The sequence below is a fragment of the Dermacentor albipictus genome, chromosome 3 (genome assembly GCF_038994185.2).
Source record: "Dermacentor albipictus isolate Rhodes 1998 colony chromosome 3, USDA_Dalb.pri_finalv2, whole genome shotgun sequence".
Lineage (NCBI taxonomy): Eukaryota > Metazoa > Arthropoda > Arachnida > Ixodida > Ixodidae > Dermacentor > Dermacentor albipictus.
This window is the reverse complement of record NC_091823.1, coordinates 16,099,351-16,120,381: the sequence shown is the minus strand read 5'-3', so window position 1 is coordinate 16,120,381 and position 21,031 is coordinate 16,099,351. Positions and strand designations below refer to the sequence as shown.

At 50.6% G+C, this 21,031-nt stretch overlaps 1 protein-coding gene across 2 annotated transcripts in view; it reads right to left on the bottom strand.

The window, feature by feature from the left end:
• The window catches only part of LOC135917501 (tudor domain-containing protein 3-like), a 162,783-nt gene that overhangs the window by 117,428 nt on the left and 24,324 nt on the right, over positions 1 to 21,031 (bottom strand). For both annotated transcript variants that reach the window (XM_065451075.2, XM_065451074.2), the window contains exon 9: positions 2,343 to 2,465. In XM_065451075.2, coding sequence (XP_065307147.1) covers positions 2,343 to 2,465 — 123 coding nt within the window. The remainder of the gene's footprint in view (positions 1 to 2,342; positions 2,466 to 21,031) is intronic.

Here is a 21,031-nt window from a genome sequence, read left to right as displayed (position 1 = left end):
CCAGTTATTTTTTTCTATAATCTTTAGAAGTCTCACGAGAGTACACTCAATTGCTCCTAGTTCACTCACGCTTGTAACTCCTCAAAGTGCATTCACATCGGAGCTAACAACTTTTCTTCAAAGATGAGCAGTCTTTAAGAATGCACCTTCATCTATGACAGATGCTATTTCTTGTCTCTTTTTTCTAAAATGCATTGCCCATACAATATGCGAGCTCGCGTTTTCCCCTTTTGGTGGATCAGAGTACATGGAGATCGCACAGTGTTAGAAGATACTTTTCTTGGTGTACAATCCCACACTTTGCTTTGTATGCACAGTAAATTATCCTATATCATTAGTATGTTTGCACAGCAAGCCGATTCCCCTCCTGCAGCCATGCAGAAATTCAGCTGCACTGAGAAGGTGAGCAATGGTATCGTATGGTGTTTGAGCCATCTCTTTTATGCTCTGTAAACTAACCACTGTAAAGCAGTCTATACGTAAACACTGATATGTCTTGTACACCTATGAGCGTAAGTGTATGGACCACGGGAGTGCGCGCCAAACTGCATTGATGCGCCACCTTCCAGCACAGAACCTGTTGTTGAGAGTGGTGCTCGAGCCCCAGTGTGCATTTGCATCCTATCATATCTGATGGCATGCCATGTTGCATTACATAATGGCTTACGCTGCTTGCAGACTAAACTTTCAATGCGCTGCTGTCTGTGCCACTTCCTCTGCCCCGTCATACCTGCGCCGCCGTTGTGGATGCGGCATGGCTGACTTGCGAGTTCGTCGTGCACTGCAGTTTCTTCAGTTATTGTGAAGCCTAGTGCCTATTCTCATGCCTTTTGATGATTTGATGAGAATTCCTTGCTTCTTACTGCAGTGTTATGTTAACGGAAGTGCTTGCAAAATTTGCTGCTAATGTGCTGCTGCTACTTTCATAGAATAATGTGCCAATAAACAGTTGCAATCCTTTTGCGCGACAAAGACACCAATTAGAAAATCATGCTTGACAAAGAAGCAGCTAATACCCGAAACACTTCTGATAACATAAGGTCGCACTCAGAAGCAAAGTATTCTTCTCGTGTCGTTAAAAGGTGGCAGAACAGGTAGTGGGCCAAGTGATAACCAATGAAATGAGATGTGCGGCATGGACCCGCAAGCCAGCTTCACCGTAGTCAGTGAAACAGCAGTGCAGATGTAAACGACCAGAGGAAGCGGCACAGGCTGAACGTTTAGTCAAGGAGCAGCGAACTTCGTTAAAAAGCAGTTTACCTCATTACAGCATTGCTTCCACATTAGTCTCGACAGCAAGCGCCACACCAAAGATGCAGTTTGGCATGCACTCCCGTGGTCCGTGTACTTTTGCTCACGGGTGTACACACAGCTCGCTTCAGTTTCTCCATTGTGATGAGCCAGTTAGGTTTAATAGTTACAGGGGCCTGTTTTCTAGTGAGTCATAAAATGACCTCCCTACTAAGAGACGTCACCACAAAAATGTTTCAAATCCTTCAACTATAGGTGGAGTCATCACACCATCACTTGGCCTTCTCTCTTCTTTCATCTGTCCTAGTGTGCTGGAAGATACAAAATGGAGAAGCCAAGAGGGCAAAGCCCCGGCAAAAAGTTGAGTGTTGTGGAGGTGAAAGGGCTCATTGCAGCACCCAATGGTGGCCACGGTAGACTATGCTATGCAGCATGACGGTGCCGTTTTGGAGGCCACAAGCAGCAGATGCAACTACCACAGTGCAAAGATCACATATTTTTTTGTCTTTATGAGATTGTAGACATTTATATTTTTCATTTATTTAACTAAAAATTAGCAATTAAGTGTTGCTGAGAATGCACTCGCAATCACAAAATTAGCCAATAGCACTGGCGGGCCAGCTGCTTTCAATGACACTACATGGCAACATTGCATAAACAAAAGCAAGTGATTTTTCACTAAGTTTGATAAAGATTTTAAGTTTGCTGCTGCATGCAGTACCATAATATTTGAGTCGCATGTTCACAGCAGCCTACGTGATAGATTAGCAAAGTTTTCCTATGTTCGAAAAGTGTTTCAGGGCCCCTTTAATTAAGCAATTTTAGGTACACAATTAGCACATTAATTACCTCAACTCACCTACAGCAGTGAATAAACCATGCCTCAATCTTGAAAGGCCTATTTTTAGTTATAACACCTTTAAACCCCCAATACATGCCAAGGCAAAAATTAGGCAGCTGCCATCGTCTTTTCACCAAAGTCCCCAAAGCTAAAAAAAAATAAAGTAACCTGAAAGAAACCCCAAAATGCTGATTCACCAAGTGCACCTTTTACGCTCACATATTTACAATATGCAACAAAAAGCCCTTACCTTTTGGAAGAGAGATCTGGTTCTGCAAGTAATCAAAGAGGGTGCTAGGCCCCGATGGTCGACTAGGAGCTTTCTCATCACCTGAATCACGTTCCCTTGGCTCTCTTCGCTTTCGTCCTGTTTCTGTAAATCATAATAAACCGGAGTACAAAAACGTGCGTTTAAAAGGCGTCTCACCAGCTTCAGGTATTGCAAACAAACAAGCATGGTGCACAGATCACAAAGTGTTTTTCATGGCTGCAATGTATTGCACAGATGTACATCGAAAGAACAGCTGAGAAATCAAACGAAAGCCTATGCACTATTGATCGAGAAGCCGCTCTCCTTGTCTGCAAAGATAACATTATAGCTGTCACACGCACACTGCCTGCTCAAGGATACCCGTGAAATGCAGAGCGGAGACTACTTCTACCAAAAATGCACCACACACTACACATGCATGGATGGGCCTTGGATTTAATCCCCGAACCAAGAAAAATTTTTCAACTGCAAAACATTATTTCTAGTAAACTCATCTGGGTTTATTTTGTAGCTTCATGGTACTCTAGGATAGACAACAATATTTCCATTTCATAGCAAAGGCAGAGACGTCACAAGGGGCCCAACCGAGCAGACTTGCTCCAAATGTGCTCCCAATTCAACGTGAACTACCTGCGGATTGCTACAGCATGGGAAGCAACCTTCAGAGAGATAATCCGCAACTCCGGAAGTTCATTTTTCACATATTTACTCATCTAGTACATGACCGGGGTTGTTGGAGAGGTATGGGAGAGGCCTTTGCCCTGCAGTGGGCGTAACCAGGCTGATGATGATGACTCATCTTGAGAGTAGCAAGGTGGCGGCTGCCCAGCTAAGCCTACTTTTTGTTTGTTCCTCAAGAGCACGCACCTCGCGCCTTGGCCATGTGCCTCTTGCCCGTGCCCAAGCTTCATGAAAGAGCTCCATTTCTTGCAAACTACGTGCCCACCGGGCTGCCGGAAAGGATCTTTTTATATTTTCTTCTCTTCTGATGTTGCACACAGAAAATCACCGAGAGATGCAACTGGATGCCAAAAGAGAAGAACAACAGTATAGCTATGACAAAAGCAGTGGACAAATAATTGAAAAGCAAGGCCCATGGTTAGCGACAGGGAAAAAGAAAGCTGTAGAAGCACAGGATGCAGAATGGCCCCCACAAGAGAAATCATTGCAGCAGCAGACAACACTGAAGATGGCCATTATAAAAATTACAAAGAAAACGCCACAATTCCCCCAGCTACCGAGAGAGAAGATTGTCCACCGACCGCAGGTAAGACTTCTACTTTCTAAATGGTAGCAGCTCGCAATAGCACAAGCAATAGGCAGAACAAGTGGAATATTGCCACAAACTGTCAACGACAAAGTTACACTACAAAAGCAAAAGCAAAATAATGTCATAATAGCTAGCACAGCAGACATTGGACTTGCCCACAAAGTGCTCCTCAAGATACAGGAAATTAAGCTACAAGGAGTTGTCTACAAAGTTAATTAGAGTATCAACATTCCAGAATATGTCATTGAAGGCGTAGCACACAAACTGGAACCAGGAATGACTAACAAAGCCCTCATGTCCGAAATCACACCAGAAGGCAGATACACGGTCTTAGATGTACTTCAAAGGACCGCACGTTCCCTTCAGAATTAAGGTCGGTGGAGCCATACTTCAATGTATGCCATACAGAAAATATGTACAATATTGCAAACTATGCGGTGACATCAGGCACAGGTAAGAAATCTGTCTGCACCTAAAGTAGAGCTTATGTCATCTATGCAGTAAGATGGGACAGCCCCAAAACCATGAATGCACATCAATCTGCAAAATATTCTAACTTCCGCATGAAACAGCAGGAAGGGAGTGTATGAAAGAGCTAAAACCAGCACCACCGCCTTTTGGAGTAAGGCAAAAGTGGGAACAAGCACAAGAAAAGCATAAGACACAGGATCTGAGCTCGCAATCTGACTTCCCCAACCCGATAACAGCTAGCAGCGGCAGCAATGCCTCAACTCCCCTACTACCCTTTTTCCTCGACCTTCCCGTAGCAACTCGTGATCTAGATCGAGGTCAGGCTCAAGATCGCCATCTAGTTCACATAAGAGAATAGTGTATGCCGATGCCGAAAACCAGCAAGAGCACAGATAGTGAAGTAGAAGAAATGGAGAGAAAACTAAAAAAGAACTTAAAGAAGCAGTTTCAATCCAAGCTAGACAATCAACAAGCATATACAAAAAACCTTATCCAATGCTACAAAGAAGATATTATCAGCAAGGGTAAGAGGGAAATCAGGCAACACTGCAATTTTTACCAAGGAAGTGGTGCAAGCAATGATCAAAACAGAAATCCAGAAAGCAATAGGACTAATTGCCTAGCAAGTCACACAACTACAGCAATACAGCACTGAAAAACTGACACCAATCCAAGCAGCCCTTCAGGACATCAGCAACTTCAATAACTGTGCTAAGTAGAATTTCGTCACAACAGTCAAACTAAACGATAAGCATTCATGAAAGAAGACGCGAGCAGACATGCATAATGCCAACAGACATGCCAGAAACACTGATACTGATGACAAATTAGAACAGAATGGGAAGCCAAATTAGGAAAAAGGACACACATCTGCGTTTCAAAATCTGGCAATGGAACTGTAGATCGATTCAAAACAAATTAACAAATGTTCAAGAATCGGCACAACCTGAACAGCCCGAGGCCATTGCCCTCGAAGAAACATACAACTACAATATCCGAAGATACAAGATGGACGCAGGCACACATGCACTGTTATTCTCACCAAGAAGACTCACACAGTCTACAAGCCTGATCTGATGAACATGTAAACCGAGCACACACTAATCGAAATAATGCCAGATAAAAATGCGCACCAGAGCCTCGTCATCCTCTGCATCTACAGCCTACCCAAAGACCCCCTTTCGTACTTTGATATGCTCCTCAGAAAAACCAGACAGCTAATGAGGGGCCACAAGCTTGTAGTGATGGGCAATTTTAATGCACCACATACGGCTTGGGGATATCATCAAACCACTAAAGAAGGAGCAAATGTGCATGACACAGCGCAGCAATGTCGCCTGAGGCTGTGGAATGATCCGCACATGCCCACGACAACGGGTAACAGCGTCTCTCGCGACACCAGCCCTTACCTGGCCTTTACCAAAGGGATAACTAGAGTGGAGTGAACCAGACTTAAGGAGGATCAACAATCATCAAATTATACAACTTGAAGTACTGCACTGTAACACAGAGATTCAAAGCAGGAAAGCAAAAATCACAGATTAGACCACTTGTAGAAAAAGTTACAAAGCCAGCGAAATTGACGACATTGAAGCTTGGCTCTGCACCATCGTCAAGGAAGCCAAAAAGCACACCAAGGAAATGCAATTGACAATGGACACGCTAGCAGTCGACCCACACCTCCTCCAACTATGGGAAGCCTGAAGAAGACTTCTCAAACGGTATAAGATGAAACACAACCAGAAACTCAAGCAACATATTGCCAACATTACTCAATTGGCCGTGAAGTACGCCGAGAAGCTTAGCAGGCAAAATTGGAACCAAACGTGTAACCAATTAATTTCAAGGCACATTAAGCATGAGAATGACCTGGCACATTCTCAAATCACTTCTACCAACGATGGAAACCAAGACACAACAGGAACAATACCTTGCAAAATTACTCCTGTAGTAATAGGTACACTATTGCCGGTACGCTATTACCAGGTACAGAACAGCAAGTATTGGAAGAAATCAAAAATAAGCTCACGGGAGGAAAAACCCGACGCAAGAGTAATTCAAAGCCATACAAAGGCACACCTAATTAAAAACTGGGCAGACTCTTCTCCCACACAGAGATTGCGGTGGCACTGGCAAAGCAAACTCAAAACACATTGCAAGGAAAGGACAAGGTCACTAACAAAATCCTGCAAAATCTCAACAAGGAATCGGTAAACAACCTACTAAATTACATTGCCTAATGGGATAGGGGCAAAATGCCAGCAGCATGGAAACCTGCCATAATCATCATGATTCCAAAGCCCAACAAACCACTGCAAGTAAGGAATCTCAGCCGTATTTCTATGACATTGTGTGCAGGAAAGCTAATGGAACACATGGTGCACGAATGCTGCACTCCTCACCTTGAAGACAATGATCTGATGCCCAACACAGCGTCCGGCTTCAGGCAACCCCTTTCCATGCAAGATGTGCTATTACAACTCAAGCAAGACCTTCTAGACTACCTGGAAATACATCACAAGTACTCCGTTCTTGCAACTGACATCAAGGGTGTCTTTGACAACGTAAAGCATGAGGCGGTACTCCGCAACCTCTATGCGACCGGCTGTGGTGAGCAATTGTTTCAATATGTACAAAGCTACTTGTCGCACAGAATAGCCACCATTAGGGTTGGCAACCTAAGAACAAAAAATTTTGATGTGCCGAACAAGAGAACACCTCAAGAGTCGGTAATCTCACCTTTACTCTTCAACATCACAATGACGCGATTGCCCAAAGAACTAAACAAAATAGAAAGGCTCAGTGGCGCCTTTTATTCAGATGATATAACAATATGGACCAAACCACCATCTACGGGTCAACAACAGAACGCACTACAGGAGGCAGTAAATCGCTACAATGCACACCCAAAAAATCGGAACTGCTAGTGCTCAAAGTGAGATCTTGACACAGACCACTAGCCTACGACCAACATACCTCCGGCAAGTTGTTTTTTCATCCACTTTCATTTCCATCATTTACCATTTCCTTATTTCATTTATTAAGCACAAGTAATTTCCCCTATGTTGTGCTTGGTGTCAGTGTTTGTTGGCTTCTTATAATATTATTAATAAAAATCAGGCCCCTCGGTTAACCACCTTTCTTTTCATTTATTACATAACAAGGGTCTCGAATCCAGCAACATTGATGCCTTCAGGTAACATGTGTGGGTTTATTGACCAGTTGCCTTCACCCAAAAAGCTCATGTTCTCGTGACGCCTGCGGCAACAAGGACGTTCCACGTCCGCCGCCAAGGTCTGTGAGTGGTGGCGCTGGCTAACACTTCCAGGGTTCTACATACTAGGAAACATAAATACCCAAGAAAGTAGATGGTTGAAGAAAAGAGCGCTACGAAGACACGGACTAAAAGAGGAACATGTACAACGGACAAGGCCAAGTAGGACAAATAGATGACAGACGGACAAGGACAAGAAGATGGGAAAATGGCGCCACGTTAGCTCAATTGGTAGAGCATCGCACGCGTAATGCTAAGACGTGGGATCGTTCCCCACCTGCAGCAAGTTGTTTTTTCATTCACTTTCATATCCATTAATTTATCATTCCTTTATGTCATTTATTAAGCACAATTTCCCCTATGTTGTCATTGGTGTCAATGTTTGTTGGGCTCTTATGATCCGACCAAAGCATAACAAGCCAAAGTCTTGTTATACATAAAGACGCATCAGGAGCCATGGCACTCCCCAAACTTCAAACATCACTGACCCAAGTGACGCACCTCATTAAAAGAGTTGCAAACTGAAGGCACCGCCTCAACGAACAAGAAATGTTATGTGTCGTACAGGCACTCATCATGAGCCGGATCGCGTATGGCACCCCCTATCTGCTCCTGAAGAATGAACAAATAGAAAAACTAAACATCATGATTAGAAAAGCTACCAAGACAGTATAGGGAATTCTAAAAAACGAGCCTACAGCATGATTACCCAAACACGGCCTCCACAACACGTGAGAGGAACTCACAGAAGTGCACAAAATAAGCCAGATAGAAAGATTCAAATTGATTCCCAGTAGCAGAAGCGTGCTACTTCAGCTCGTTTGTGATGCGAAGACAACTGCAAGATCGGACGACAAATTGAAACTCTCAATGCACATTCTAGACTCAATCTCAGTGGCATCAGTACCCCGAAATATGCAACCAAAGCTTCGTAACGAAAGAAGACGAGCAAGAGCAAGAGCGTTCCACAAGAAATTCTCTACAGACTCTATACACAAGGTACACATATGCAGCAAAGTATCCAAGGATACCCGCTTTCGAAATAACCACAATTAATACCCAAGACAAAGAAAAAGACCACTGCTACGATACTCGCAAGAGATCCAGACATGGCCAAAGAGGTGGCAATAATACTGGCCATCTCCACATGCACCGAAAATGCTGTGATATTGAGCAACTCGCAATCTACATGTAATTTCCAAAAAGGCAGAATATCCACCAAAGGTCTGAAAATCCAGCAAGAAATATCGAAATGCACAAAAGTCCCAGAGACCTACATTGTGTGGACCCTTAGCCATGAGTCACTGGCAGGAAACGAAGCAGCACACACCGCAGCCCAAGATCATAAAACCCAGGCATTCCTGTCAGAGGGTTTCCGAAAGGCGCCGAGGTCCAAAGATATTCCCAAGAAATATACGGATATCCTGTAGCATTATAAATTTGAAAGAAGAGTATACCCCTTACCGCACCTCAAACTAAACAGTGAAGAGACAATAACTCTGTGGCATCTACAAACAAATTGTTATGTACATGGCATTATAATAATAGAATGCACCCAACCCAATTGCCCTACCTTTGCTGGTAATGGGGTGTCTTAACCCTTCAGAACCCAATAATCAAAGAGAAAATGAAGACAAAGAACAAAGAACCAAAAACAGACACACATAAGAAGAGTGCCACAAATCATAGGAGGCCACGATTACAGCTCCAGACTTGGAGGACCAGCATAGGGAAGCAGCAAAGGCCAATGGCAACTTGGACTGAGGAGGCCATCCACCTTGGGTGAAGAAAGAAGCACTGTTTCTCACTTATCCAGATTATTAAATCTTTATTCTCTCTCTCTCTCTCATAGCAAGGGAAATGGGAGAGACTGTGCTGTGAGGAGGGTAGTTCAACTCCTCACATCATTGCCTTACAACATTTTGCTTGCTTCTGTCTCTACTGTTAAAAAGCACTGTCCACTCAATGCTTATTGCCAATTAATATTGACAGCTTACAGTACGAACACATAAAGAACAAAGATGCAAGAGCATCACTACATCATCACAATTAAAGGCATAGCCAAAAAATGTTTTTTGAGGGGAAGGCACATGTCTAGTGTGTCCCCATTACCTGCCCACTCCTGGCTATACCCCTGCTGTCACGGCCCAAACTAGCTTCAATCCTGACCTCTGATATTTATCATTGATACCACTGGCAAATACATGATGGGTACCATTAGTTCTCCAAATAGGAAGGCTTAAGAAGATGCCCTGCTAGGTCACTAGCACCCATACCAAATGGCTAAACTGCAGTACAATGGCCCTCCGATACGGAAGCAACAAGAGTGCCACCTATTAATCATTTTCTGTGCCTTACACTGTTCATGCATTGAAAGATGAGGCACTCACAATGACCAATGTTTACTGTCACTAGACAAGCATTTATTTCTCAAAGAACTATCAAAGGCATGTAATGATCATTTTCACAACAGGTTTCTAATGGTGAGTAAACTAGCTCAAGTTCGTTGACAACAAAACTGATGAAGCAATGCTACAAGGGCAATTGGCAACATTAGCAAGTGATTGCCTTTCTTGTGAGGCATTTAGACTCATGTAATTTGTCCACAGTTACTTGAATTTAATTATTAAGTAAGCTAAAAAAGAAAAAAAAGACACTCACTATTTATGAGGAACCACTTTGTTCTCGCCGAGCTCAAGCTATGATGACAAAGACACCGTGCTGATGATGACATGAACAGATGAGGAAGATGAAAGTCATGCTCACAAATTGCACTGACACTATCTCCCCCTCACGGCAGAAGTGGCCACCTGGGAGTACCTATTATGAAATGTGCTGAATATATGGTTTTAACCCTTTGAGGGTCGAATTATTTTGAAAAAAACTTTCCCAGGTGGTCAAATTACTTTATTGCGGATCTTGAATGTACAATATGTATAAAGTCGGGAATAAATAGTAAAAAATAATTAGGAACAGTATTTTGGTGTCGGCATCACTCAGAACTGCAAAATGTTCAATAGTATTTCCGAGCGTGGTACTCCTTGAAACACGGGTCTACGCACAGCGCCTTATCGCAATCTGCACACCTAAAATGCGTGTCTGTCTCTTGGTGCGAGGAGTTGTGTTGGCGCACACTACACCTCTGCGTGCGGCTGCCTTGGGCAGAGGTCTGAGGCACCCTCTCGCGTAAGCGCGTTGCCGCAGAGAGCGAGAATACCTCGTGAGCGGTGGTGATAAGCAAGCTATGAGCAGTGCCAATCAAGATAGAAATCAACTTCCGCCGCCCCTGCGAGAGCCTGCCGACAAAGAAAAAAATTTACGTTTCGCGCGCCTCCGTTGCGATCACGCGGCGGAACCGAAACCACGAAAGCGCGTTGCCACTCAGAGCGAGAATACCTCGCGACGGCACTGATAAGCTAAGAGCAGCGACAATCAAGATAGAAATCAACTTCCACCACCCTGCAAGAGAGTGCCGACAAAGAAAAAATTGACGATTCGCGCGCCTCCGTTGCAATCACGCGGCGAAACCGAAACCGCCAAAGGGGCGTTGCCGCAGTCTGAGCAACGAGCTGAAGCTAGCAATGAGTTCTGTTTATCTCGCCAAGAAGGTAGCGCCGATTTCAAACGCATTTTGTAAGTGCTAAGCGGTGGCAGCACCTCCCGGTGAGCACGCATCGTCATTATGGCACGAAATTTCAAACGGAGGGTCGGAACCGTACCCGTACAGCAAAGACCTTGCGGGACAGAAAACCGCCGCCGTACATGTTCGGCTAAAATCGTCAAAGGGTTAAAAGAGAGACATGCACTAATTTGGTCCCACGGCAACGCCAGTCGGAAGGAGCACAAACAAGCGAGACACGATAATAAACAGCGGGATGTCTGCTCAATAACTTGGTAAGGTCCAACAAAACAAGTGAGGAACTTGTCACATAAGCTGGGAGTGCATACAGGTGTCCAGAGGAGAACTCTGCCTACAGGGGAGAAAGTCACAGCACAGCGGGTTGAGTCACAGCGGCCCTTACAGGCTTCGTGGTAAATGCCGGTGTTAATAAGGGTGAAGTGACAGCAAAGGGCGAGGTAAAAAACACTTCTCAAAAAAGTAACTGCAGAAGATACTAGAGGTGAGAAGAAACGGGCACCCAGGTCGAAACCTGGGGAGCGGCCGTAGACGAGAAAAAAAGAAAAGACGGTGGTGCTTTGTATGGCCATTGTTACATCTCAACACGCCAAAGACATTAATTAGACATTTACCACGAAGTTACCTCACTCATTCATCAGTGCCTATCCAAAAGTTAACGTAGCGTTGACGCAGACTATTGATAGGTCAACAAAAGACCCCTCTACTTAAACCTCAAAACTTGAACTAATTGATGAAGGGCACACGTTGAATGCTACTGTGAGAACAGCTTCAACCTTAGATTCCCAGTTTGCTAAATATGCGGGGGCGAAGGTACACTGGAGGCGGAGTTCGGCACAATGGCACGACATCATGGGCGGGATATTGCGACCAATTCGACGATTGTGATCGGCCGTGATACAGTCATCAGGTTCCCTAGTCTAGTCACCTAGGGAAGATGACGGTACTAAAGGTGGAGACTTTAGGTGCAGTGAGAGGTGCTGACATGCCTTCACGTGAACTCGGATGTTTAATATGCTCCTGCATGGAGTGGGCTTCCGTATCTGGAACCAGTGTAAACAATGTAAAGTAAACCCTTTTTCCTTCTGTTCTACTACAGGACGTACTCGTCGATAGGCTTGGTGGATTCCTAGCCCAATGCAACCTCAAGCCTGTGGGCTCACAGTACGTCTCCGCGCACGGCGTCGCCAAGTGGCCCCCGAGAAGTGGAGCCTCACGACGCGGCACGGCGATAGACCCACCGCAGGTTCGAGCACCGAGCCGAAAGACCTGGACGGCGCTGGCCGTACGCATGGGCGCTCTCCCAGGAACACACGGCGTCCAGGACAGTTAAGGCGTTTATTGATCCCCAATGGCCAACATGTGCCAGACTGCACCCAAACACACGGAGTACACTCGGCGCCCGCGGTTCCCGATGGCGAGGAAGGCGGGTTACACGCCGCGTCGAACAATGGTTTACGCGCGCGGGCCGAAATGCGTTCGCAAACGCTACCTAGCGCTTCCCGTCACCGACAATGGTCTGCGACGGTTCGGACACGCAAAATGTGACGCACTGAGCGCCTGCGGCTACCGCAAGGGCGGAACGCAAAGCCACTCAGCAAGTCACACTTACGCAAGCTAACAAAGCACGTGAACGTCCCCAGGCCGGGGCGTTGGGGACACAAATAGCTGGTCGTTCACGTACCTTGCAGCTTGCCTCTCGTGACCGGCGCTTGTCCCTGTCGCAGTCCGACTCCCCCGCGCACCGCGATCGTCCCCAGTCGGGGCTTCTTCCCTACGTCACGCCCCACGACCCAATCGCAGGGCCGCGTAGCATGACGTCGCGGGACGCGGCCGCGGCGCCCGGGGAAAACGGCGCGCGGGTCGAGGGGCAGGGAAATGAGGGGAGAGGTTTTCCTCGCAATGGCGAATAAGTCCGGAGCCTTAGGCACAGCAACGACTGCGCCCCGGTAGACCGAAGGAACTCCCACATCCCTCTCCCCTTAAATGTCCCTACCAGCTGAGAAATAAGCCGGCGGCATGTAACACAAAGGAAAAGTCCCCTGTATCAGCCAGCACTAGATATTGCAAGGACGGCTAACGTCCTGCCTCCGTTCCAGCCCTTAAACACATATTAAAGAAACGAGAACAATGTAATCAGGGCAGATACACTAATAGCATAGATATTTAACACGTACAGCAAACCCGGTGAAAATCGCGCACAACCATATAACTCAAAGGAAAAACTGTACAGCACACTGCCCCAGAATACCCCCAGAATAAATGTAATATCTGCTACACGAACACACACACACACGCACAGAGACACACACTCGCAAATAAACACTAAAAAAAAGTTAAAGAACCCCAGTCAGGTGGGCGCCGTCCGCGGCTGCGTCCGTTAGAGTCAGCGTGTGCCCCTAATGAGGATAGGGCACTGGGTGCTGGCACCTCTCCACTCTGCGCTGCGCGGGCCATGCCTTCACCGAATGGGGACGTATCAGAGGGGTGCCGATACACCCTCCTGGCACGTCCAGGGGGCCACACTCCGTGTTTTTGGACTGGTCTCCGTAGCTGTGGCAGGCGGGACAGTCGTTGGAGCAGGGAGTTTCCTTGTGGCTGGAGCGCCTGGCTGTGCCACCCAGCGCCGGCGTCGGCTGCGGCGGCGGCTCCTAGGGGCGACAAGGGCAGACGGCTTGTCCATCTTGAGCGCGAGTGCGCTGCAACTCGAAGCTACCGACGAAGGCGACTGTCGAGACAGAATGACAGCGGGAAGTCAGTTCCGGGCACCGGCAGCAGCAGTGCCAGCAGGAGTAGTAAATGCTGACGCCAGTCGTTTTCAAGAAGGAGCGAGCAGAGATGGGGGGCACAGGATGGAGGGTCGCGAAGCCAGCTGGACGTGGTTTTCGTCCCCTTTTGCACGCGCACACACGAGGCACCCGCGACACGTGCCCTTAGGGCTTGCAACGGAGTCGGGCGCAGGCAACACCAATGTCTGAGGCGAGAGGGGTAGCAGCGATGGTGAAAGCCAGCTGGACGTGGTTTTCGTCCCCTTTTGCACGCGCACACACGAGGCACCCGCGACACGTGCCCTTAGGGCTTGCAACGGATTCGGGCGCAGGCAACACCAATGTCTGAGGCGTCCAATGTCTCAAACCTTCCCCTCATCTGACGCTCCCGTGGTCGCACGCCTCCGCTTTCCGGACACTTACGCGGCGAGTCTCAAAGACGAGACAACAAAAGAATGAGGGCACCAAGCGCCCCTCTACAGCTACGTACAATGGCGATGCGGGGTAAGAAGCGGGGCACTTTGAAAACAAGGCTATGCACACGAGGAAGGCTAAACCTATTATTCAAGCAAGAAGAAATACAAGCACTGAACAAACGGGCAAACTTTTTGACATCTAGTTAGGGCGGGCTGGAACCGTGGCGCGCTGGCCTCTGTGCGGGAAATCCCGAGAGGAAAGAGACACTCGCTCGCAGAGGCAGAAAGCAAGAGTAACGCGTTTCTTTTACCAGAAAGGTCTGGCAACGCGAGGGCGAATTCACAATGGTGGTCGTCGCCTGAGGGGGTATCGATGCGACGGCCGAAAGCGGTCGGAAGCACCGGACGTACCCTGTTCCCCGGAACACCCGAGATCGCTGGGCTCCGGCGCCGGCTCGACTGGCCTGCAATGGTAGGCTTTCAAGTCGGCAATGTGAACGCGGCCCCTGGTTCTCCCCGTCTGAGGATCCGTCAGCTCATATACAAGTGGTGAAAGTCGTTTCTCCACTCGGTAAGGCCCCAGCCATTTAGGAGCCAACGCTGCGGAAAACCCTTTGCTGGCGTCACTAAGAGCGTGGTTGCGTTTAAGCACCAAGTCACCGACCTGAAAGCAGACGTCGCGATGACTCTTGTCATACTGAGCTTTCTGCTGGGCTCGGGCGACTCCCAAGCTGTCCCTTGCTCTAGAGAAAGCGCGGGCAAGCCGGGAGCGAAGCTGCGCTGCGTACGAGGAAAGGTCCCCTGGCGCATTCTCAACCCCTGCTCGGCGCTGCGTAACAATGGTTAGCGGATTCGCCAGTTCACGGCCAAAAATGAGGAAAGCGGGGGAGAAACTTGTTGAGCGGTTTTGCGCCGTCCGAATGGCGAACGCGAGTTCGTTCACGTGGTCTGCCCAATCCCTCTGGCTTCTGGCAAAGGCCGTGAGCATCGACTTCACAGTACGATTAAAGCGTTCCGTGAGGTTGGCCTGGGGGTGGTAGGGCGATGTGAGGCGATGCTCGATCTGAAGGGATGTACACGTCTCACGAAACACCCGAGAAGTGAAGTAAGACGCATTGTCAGTAATCAAACGCTCCGGAAATCCAAAGCGTGTGAAAACTTCCATTAGCTTATCCAACACTGCCCGAGCCGTCACCTTGCGGAGCGGAAATAGCTCCACCCACTTTGTAAAGTGATCGACCACTACCAAAAGGTGCTGAAAGCCCTGTTTACTCTTTGGAAAAGGCCCAATTAAGTCGCAGGCAGCAAACTGCCAAGGCCGCTGACTGTCAATCGGCTTCATTAAACCCGGCGGACGGCCACCGCGAGATTTCACCGCCTGACAGACGTGACAAGTCCGGCAATAACGGAAAACGTCGCACTTCATACCGGGCCAGGTGACAGTGTGGCTGAGTCTTGCAAAGACCTTAGAGCCACTGAGGTGTCCAGCCAGCGGTTCATCATGAGCGTAGTACAAAAGTGCGCGCCTCAGACTTTTCGGTATCACCACCTTAAACGGGTTAATTGATTCATCCTCGGTAGCGATATATCTAAGCACGAGCCCATCGTGGTCCAGCAGGTAGGAATCTTCGGAAGTACCAGCAATAAAAGCTGGCCCGGGTACTTCTGCGCTCGTTGCAACACCAGCAACGTTACGGCGCTCCGTTTCCGCTACTCTACCAGCAATTTCCTTGCAAAATGAATCCTCCTGCTGGGCCCTTCGGAGCTCTTCTCGGCTGAAAATAATCGCGGTCCCTCCAGAGTGAGAGCCGGTTCCATTACTTCCTTTTGGAAATACTGCAAAGGCCTCGTTCTCCGGTGTCGTGGTACGCGGCTGTCTTTCTGCAGCTAACTCCTTCTGCACCCGTGCGAGAACATCATGCGCGGTGACATCGTGTTCATTAAAGGCACAGTCATGAACGGTTAAGTTACCACCATTGCCGGTCGATCTATTCACAACGCTCCCCTTTGGCTCGTTTACAACCATTTCCCCCACTGATGGAGAACTCTCGTCACCGCCCGGCTGTACAACGCCGAAAACCTCTTTTACCGCAGTCTCCTCTATAGGTGGGGACCCGAAGACGGTCTCCCTCTCTTCCTCAGCCACTTCACCGCTCGCACAGGCGGGCGTGTCGGCGGCTTCCGTCTTTCGCCGCTCGCCTCCGGCATCAGCCGGGTGGGGAAGCGGCGCACGCGAAAGCGCGTCTGCGACGACGTTCGTGCTCCCCTTTCGGTACTGCACCGAAATGTCGTAGTGCTGTATTAGAAGTGCCCAACGTGCCAGCCGACCCGCAGGTTCTCGAAGCCTCATGAGCCAGCTGAGCGCGCTGTGATCCGTCTGCACGACGAACTTCGTGCCGTCTAAATAGACGTCAAATCTCCTCAGTGCAAACACAATCGCTAAGCACTCCTTTTCCGTCACGGAGTAGTTCTTCTCCGCAGGGAGCAGCGCCCGACTAGCAAAAGCCAGAGGGAGCAGGACACCATCGAATTCCTGAAGGAGGACCGCCCCCAATCCCAAATCGCTCGCGTCCGTCTGAACGACGAATTTCTTGGTCAGGTCAGGCAATCTGAGGCGAGCTGTCTCGGCGATGGCTCGGGACAAGCCGCGGAATGCCTGCTCCTGCTCCGGTTCCCAACGCCACTCCACAGACTTCCCCAACAACTTTGTCAGCGGTGCCTGGAGTTTCGCACAAGATGGAATAAATGACCGGTAGAAATTGGCCATTCCGAGGAAGCGGCGGAGGCCGCGTACATCTTTGGGGGCGGGAAAATCCAGGAGAGCCCGGAGCTTCTCCGAATTCGGCTCAATGGAGCCTCCTCCTAGGGTGAACCCCAGCAAGTGGACTCGAGTTTGCGCCACTTGTGCCTTTGCCGGATTTAGCGTCATGCCCGCTGACCTGATCCTCCCAAGTATGTCCCCAACGTGACGTATGTGCTCCTCAAACGTTTCGGAATAGATCACGATGTCGTCGAGGTAGCACATGGCATGGGACCATTTGGCATTGCCCAGAACCCGATCCATTAGCCTCTGAAATGTGGCTGGGGCGTTGCACAGACCAAACGGCATTCGCTCAAATTGAAACAGCCCACGATGGCACGTGAAGGCGGTCTTTGCTCTGTCCTCGGGTTCCACCTCTACTTGCAAGTAGCCCTTAGCAGCGTCCAGAGTCGTGAAATACTTCGCTGAACCTAGGCTGCCCACAATTGACTCGATGGTTGGCAACGGATAGGCATCTTTACGGGTAAGTGCGTTCAGTCGACGGTAATCAACGCAAAGGCGGAATCTACCATCCTTTTTTGGAACCAGGACGACAGGAGATGCCCAGGGGCTATCGGAACGCTTGATGACACCGGTCGCCAGCATCTCGTTAAGCACACCATCGATAGCCTGTCTCTTGGACAGGCTAACCGGCCTGGGGTTGCACTTCAAAGGACGCGTATCCCCAGTCTCGATCCTGTGGCGTACAAGGTCAGTGCAACCTGGGTCTTCTGTGAACAGGTCGTCATAGCTGAACAGAACTTCGGACATGTCAGATTTTTGTTTGAGCTCCAGCCCTACCGCACGGGCGATCAAAGGGTGGAACAAGCCACCTCGCGCAGGCACGTCTATCTGAGCGGTAGTGCACGCAGAATACTGCGCCAGAAAGGGCTCAACCCCCTTATCTAGCGCGCCGTGCGGGCCCGCCACTCGCTCCGCGGCGACACATGCCGCAGGGTCAGCGAAAAGCCTCAAAGGGGACAACGGTCCCACCCTATAGCCTCCGTTCGCAATGTCTACCACTATACGGGTCTTACGAAGAAAGTCACGACCCAGAATCACGGGAACACTCAAGCCAGGCAAATGAATGAAGCGATGGCGCCTCGTTCGACCATCCCAACGAACAGACAGCCTCGCTGCCCCGCCTGCGGGAACGGAGCCGCTGGCTAGGTTAAAAGTTGCTCGGCATTCGCGCAAGCGAACAAAGCGCTGCTGCAAGAGGGTCAAAACATCGTCGCCAAACAAAGACGCACTGGCCCCTGTGTCGAGGAGCGCGGCAAATTCGCGACCAGCAATAGTGACAGTGACGAATGGCGCGAATGCATCCGCGGGAAAGCCCGCACGACACACGGAGGGAGCGACAATCACTTCGGTCGGACGTGCGTTCACGCCCGACCCCCATCCCCGTTTCCCTGCTGGAGGGTGCGTCTGGGGCAGTAACGAGCAATGTGGCCCAGCTCACTGCACTCAAAACAGCGGGCTCCGCCGCGCGCATTCCTGCGGTTGAAAGCACTCTGCCCCGGTCGTCCTCCTCCGCCCGCTGCGCTGCCCTCAGGCCGTTCGGGACATGCGTCTTCCGCTGGGCGCGCGCTGCTGCGGATTGCTTGGCGTATTTGAGGGGGCGGATTGGGCCTTTGCTCCGCACTGGCCGCGCTCCGCGCGTATGCATGAGGATCCAAGGCGCGTTCGCTGATTCCCCAAGCTTGCCGGTTTTCAAAGCCCACCGCAAAGGTGGAATGCGCGGGCGATTGCTCTTGGCGTGAACGGAAAATAGTTCCCGTCCATGCACAGCGCGGCTCTAGCGCCTCGCTTGCGGGCGGTGGAGGGCGGTAGGCACGCATGGCCAGCAGGTCGCCTTGTATACGCTTGGCCTCGGCGGCCATGTCCTCCAGATCACGGAACCGACTTCCGCGCAGGTAGGCCGCAAAGGCTGCGCGGGCCATGCCTTCGCCGAATGGGGACGTATCAGAGGGGTGCCGATACACCCTCCTGGCACGTCCAGGGGGCCACACTCCGTGTTTTTGGACTGGTCTCCGTAGCTGTGGCAGGCGGGACAGTCGTTGGAGCAGGGAGTTTCCTTGTGGCTGGAGCGCCTGGCTGTGCCACCCAGCGCCGGCGTCGGCTGCGGCGGCGGCTCCTAGGGGCGACAAGGGCAGACGGCTTGTCCATCTTGAGCGCGATGTGGGAGTTCCTTCGGTCTACCGGGGCGCAGTCGTTGCTGTGCCTAAGGCTCCGGACTTATTCGCCATTGCGAGGAAAACCTCTCCCCTCATTTCCCTGCCCCTCGACCCGCGCGCCGTTTTCCCCGGGCGCCGCGGCCGCGTCCCGCGACGTCATGCTACGCGGCCCTGCGATTGGGTCGTGGGGCGTGACGTAGGGAAGAAGCCCCGACTGGGGACGATCGCGGTGCGCGGGGGAGTCGGGCTGCGACAGGGACAAGCGCCGGTCACGAGAGGCAAGCTGCAAGGTACGTGAACGACCAGCTATTTGTGTCCCCAACGCCCCGGCCTGGGGACGTTCACGTGCTTTGTTAGCTTGCGTAAGTGTGACTTGCTGAGTGGCTTTGCGTTCCGCCCTTGCGGTAGCCGCAGGCGCTCAGTGCGTCACATTTTGCGTGTCCGAACCGTCGCAGACCATTGTCGGTGACGGGAAGCGCTAGGTAGCGTTTGCGAACGCATTTCGGCCCGCGCGCGTAAACCATTGTTCGACGCGGCGTGTAACCCGCCTTCCTCGCCATCGGGAACCGCGGGCGCCGAGTGTACTCCGTGTGTTTGGGTGCAGTCTGGCACATGTTGGCCATTGGGGATCAATAAACGCCTTAACTGTCCTGGACGCCGTGTGTTCCTGGGAGAGCGCCCATGCGTACGGCCAGCGCCGTCCAGGTCTTTCGGCTCGGTGCTCGAACCTGCGGTGGGTCTATCGCCGTGCGCCGTCGTGCCGCGTCGTGAGGCTCCACTTCTCGGGGGCCACTTGGCGACGCCGTGCGCGGAGACGTACTGTGAGCCCACAGTTTGGTGCCCAACGTGGGGCCCGAGAAGTGGAGCCTCACGACGCGGCACGACGGCGCACGGCGATAGACCCACCGCAGGTTCGAGCACCGAGCCGAAAGACCTGGACGGCGCTGGCCGTACGCATGGGCGCTCTCCCAGGAACACACGGCGTCCAGGACAGTTAAGGCGTTTATTGATCCCCAATGGCCAACATGTGCCAGACTGCACCCAAACACACGGAGTACACTCGGCGCCCGCGGTTCCCGATGGCGAGGAAGGCGGGTTACACGCCGCGTCGAACAATGGTTTACGCGCGCGGGCCGAAATGCGTTCGCAAACGCTACCTAGCGCTTCCCGTCACCGACAATGGTCTGCGACGGTTCGGACACGCAAAATGTGACGCACTGAGCGCCTGCGGCTACCGCAAGGGCGGAACGCAAAGCCACTCAGCAAGTCACACTTACGCAAGCTAACAAAGCACGTGAACGTCCCCAGGCCGGGGCGTTGGGGACACAAATAGCTGGTCGTTCACGTACCTTGCAGCTTGCCTCTCGTGACCGGCGCTTGTCCCTGTCGCAGCCCGACTCCCCCGCGCACCGCGATCGTCCCCAGTCGGGGCTTCTTCCCTACGTCACGCCCCACGACCCAATCGCAGGGCCGCGTAGCATGACGTCGCGGGACGCGGCCGCGGCGCCCGGGGAAAACGGCGCGCGGGTCGAGGGGCAGGGAAATGAGGGGAGAGGTTTTCCTCGCAATGGCGAATAAGTCCGGAGCCTTAGGCACAGCAACGACTGCGCCCCGGTAGACCGAAGGAACTCCCACAAGCCGCAACACCGTATTGTGTGCAAAAGTTACGAACGGCTGGATTGCATCTCGTTTATGTGGTCTGGGTAGATCTACATTACCATCATGTCGGAAAGAGTGCAATGGAAAACATTTGTCAAGCCAGTTGTCTGGGGTTGGTATCTAGACGTCTTACGAATGGAGCTTGAGGGGTGCAAAGCTAGGGCAAGTGTAAAAGGAAGAAAGGTCTCACTGCTGT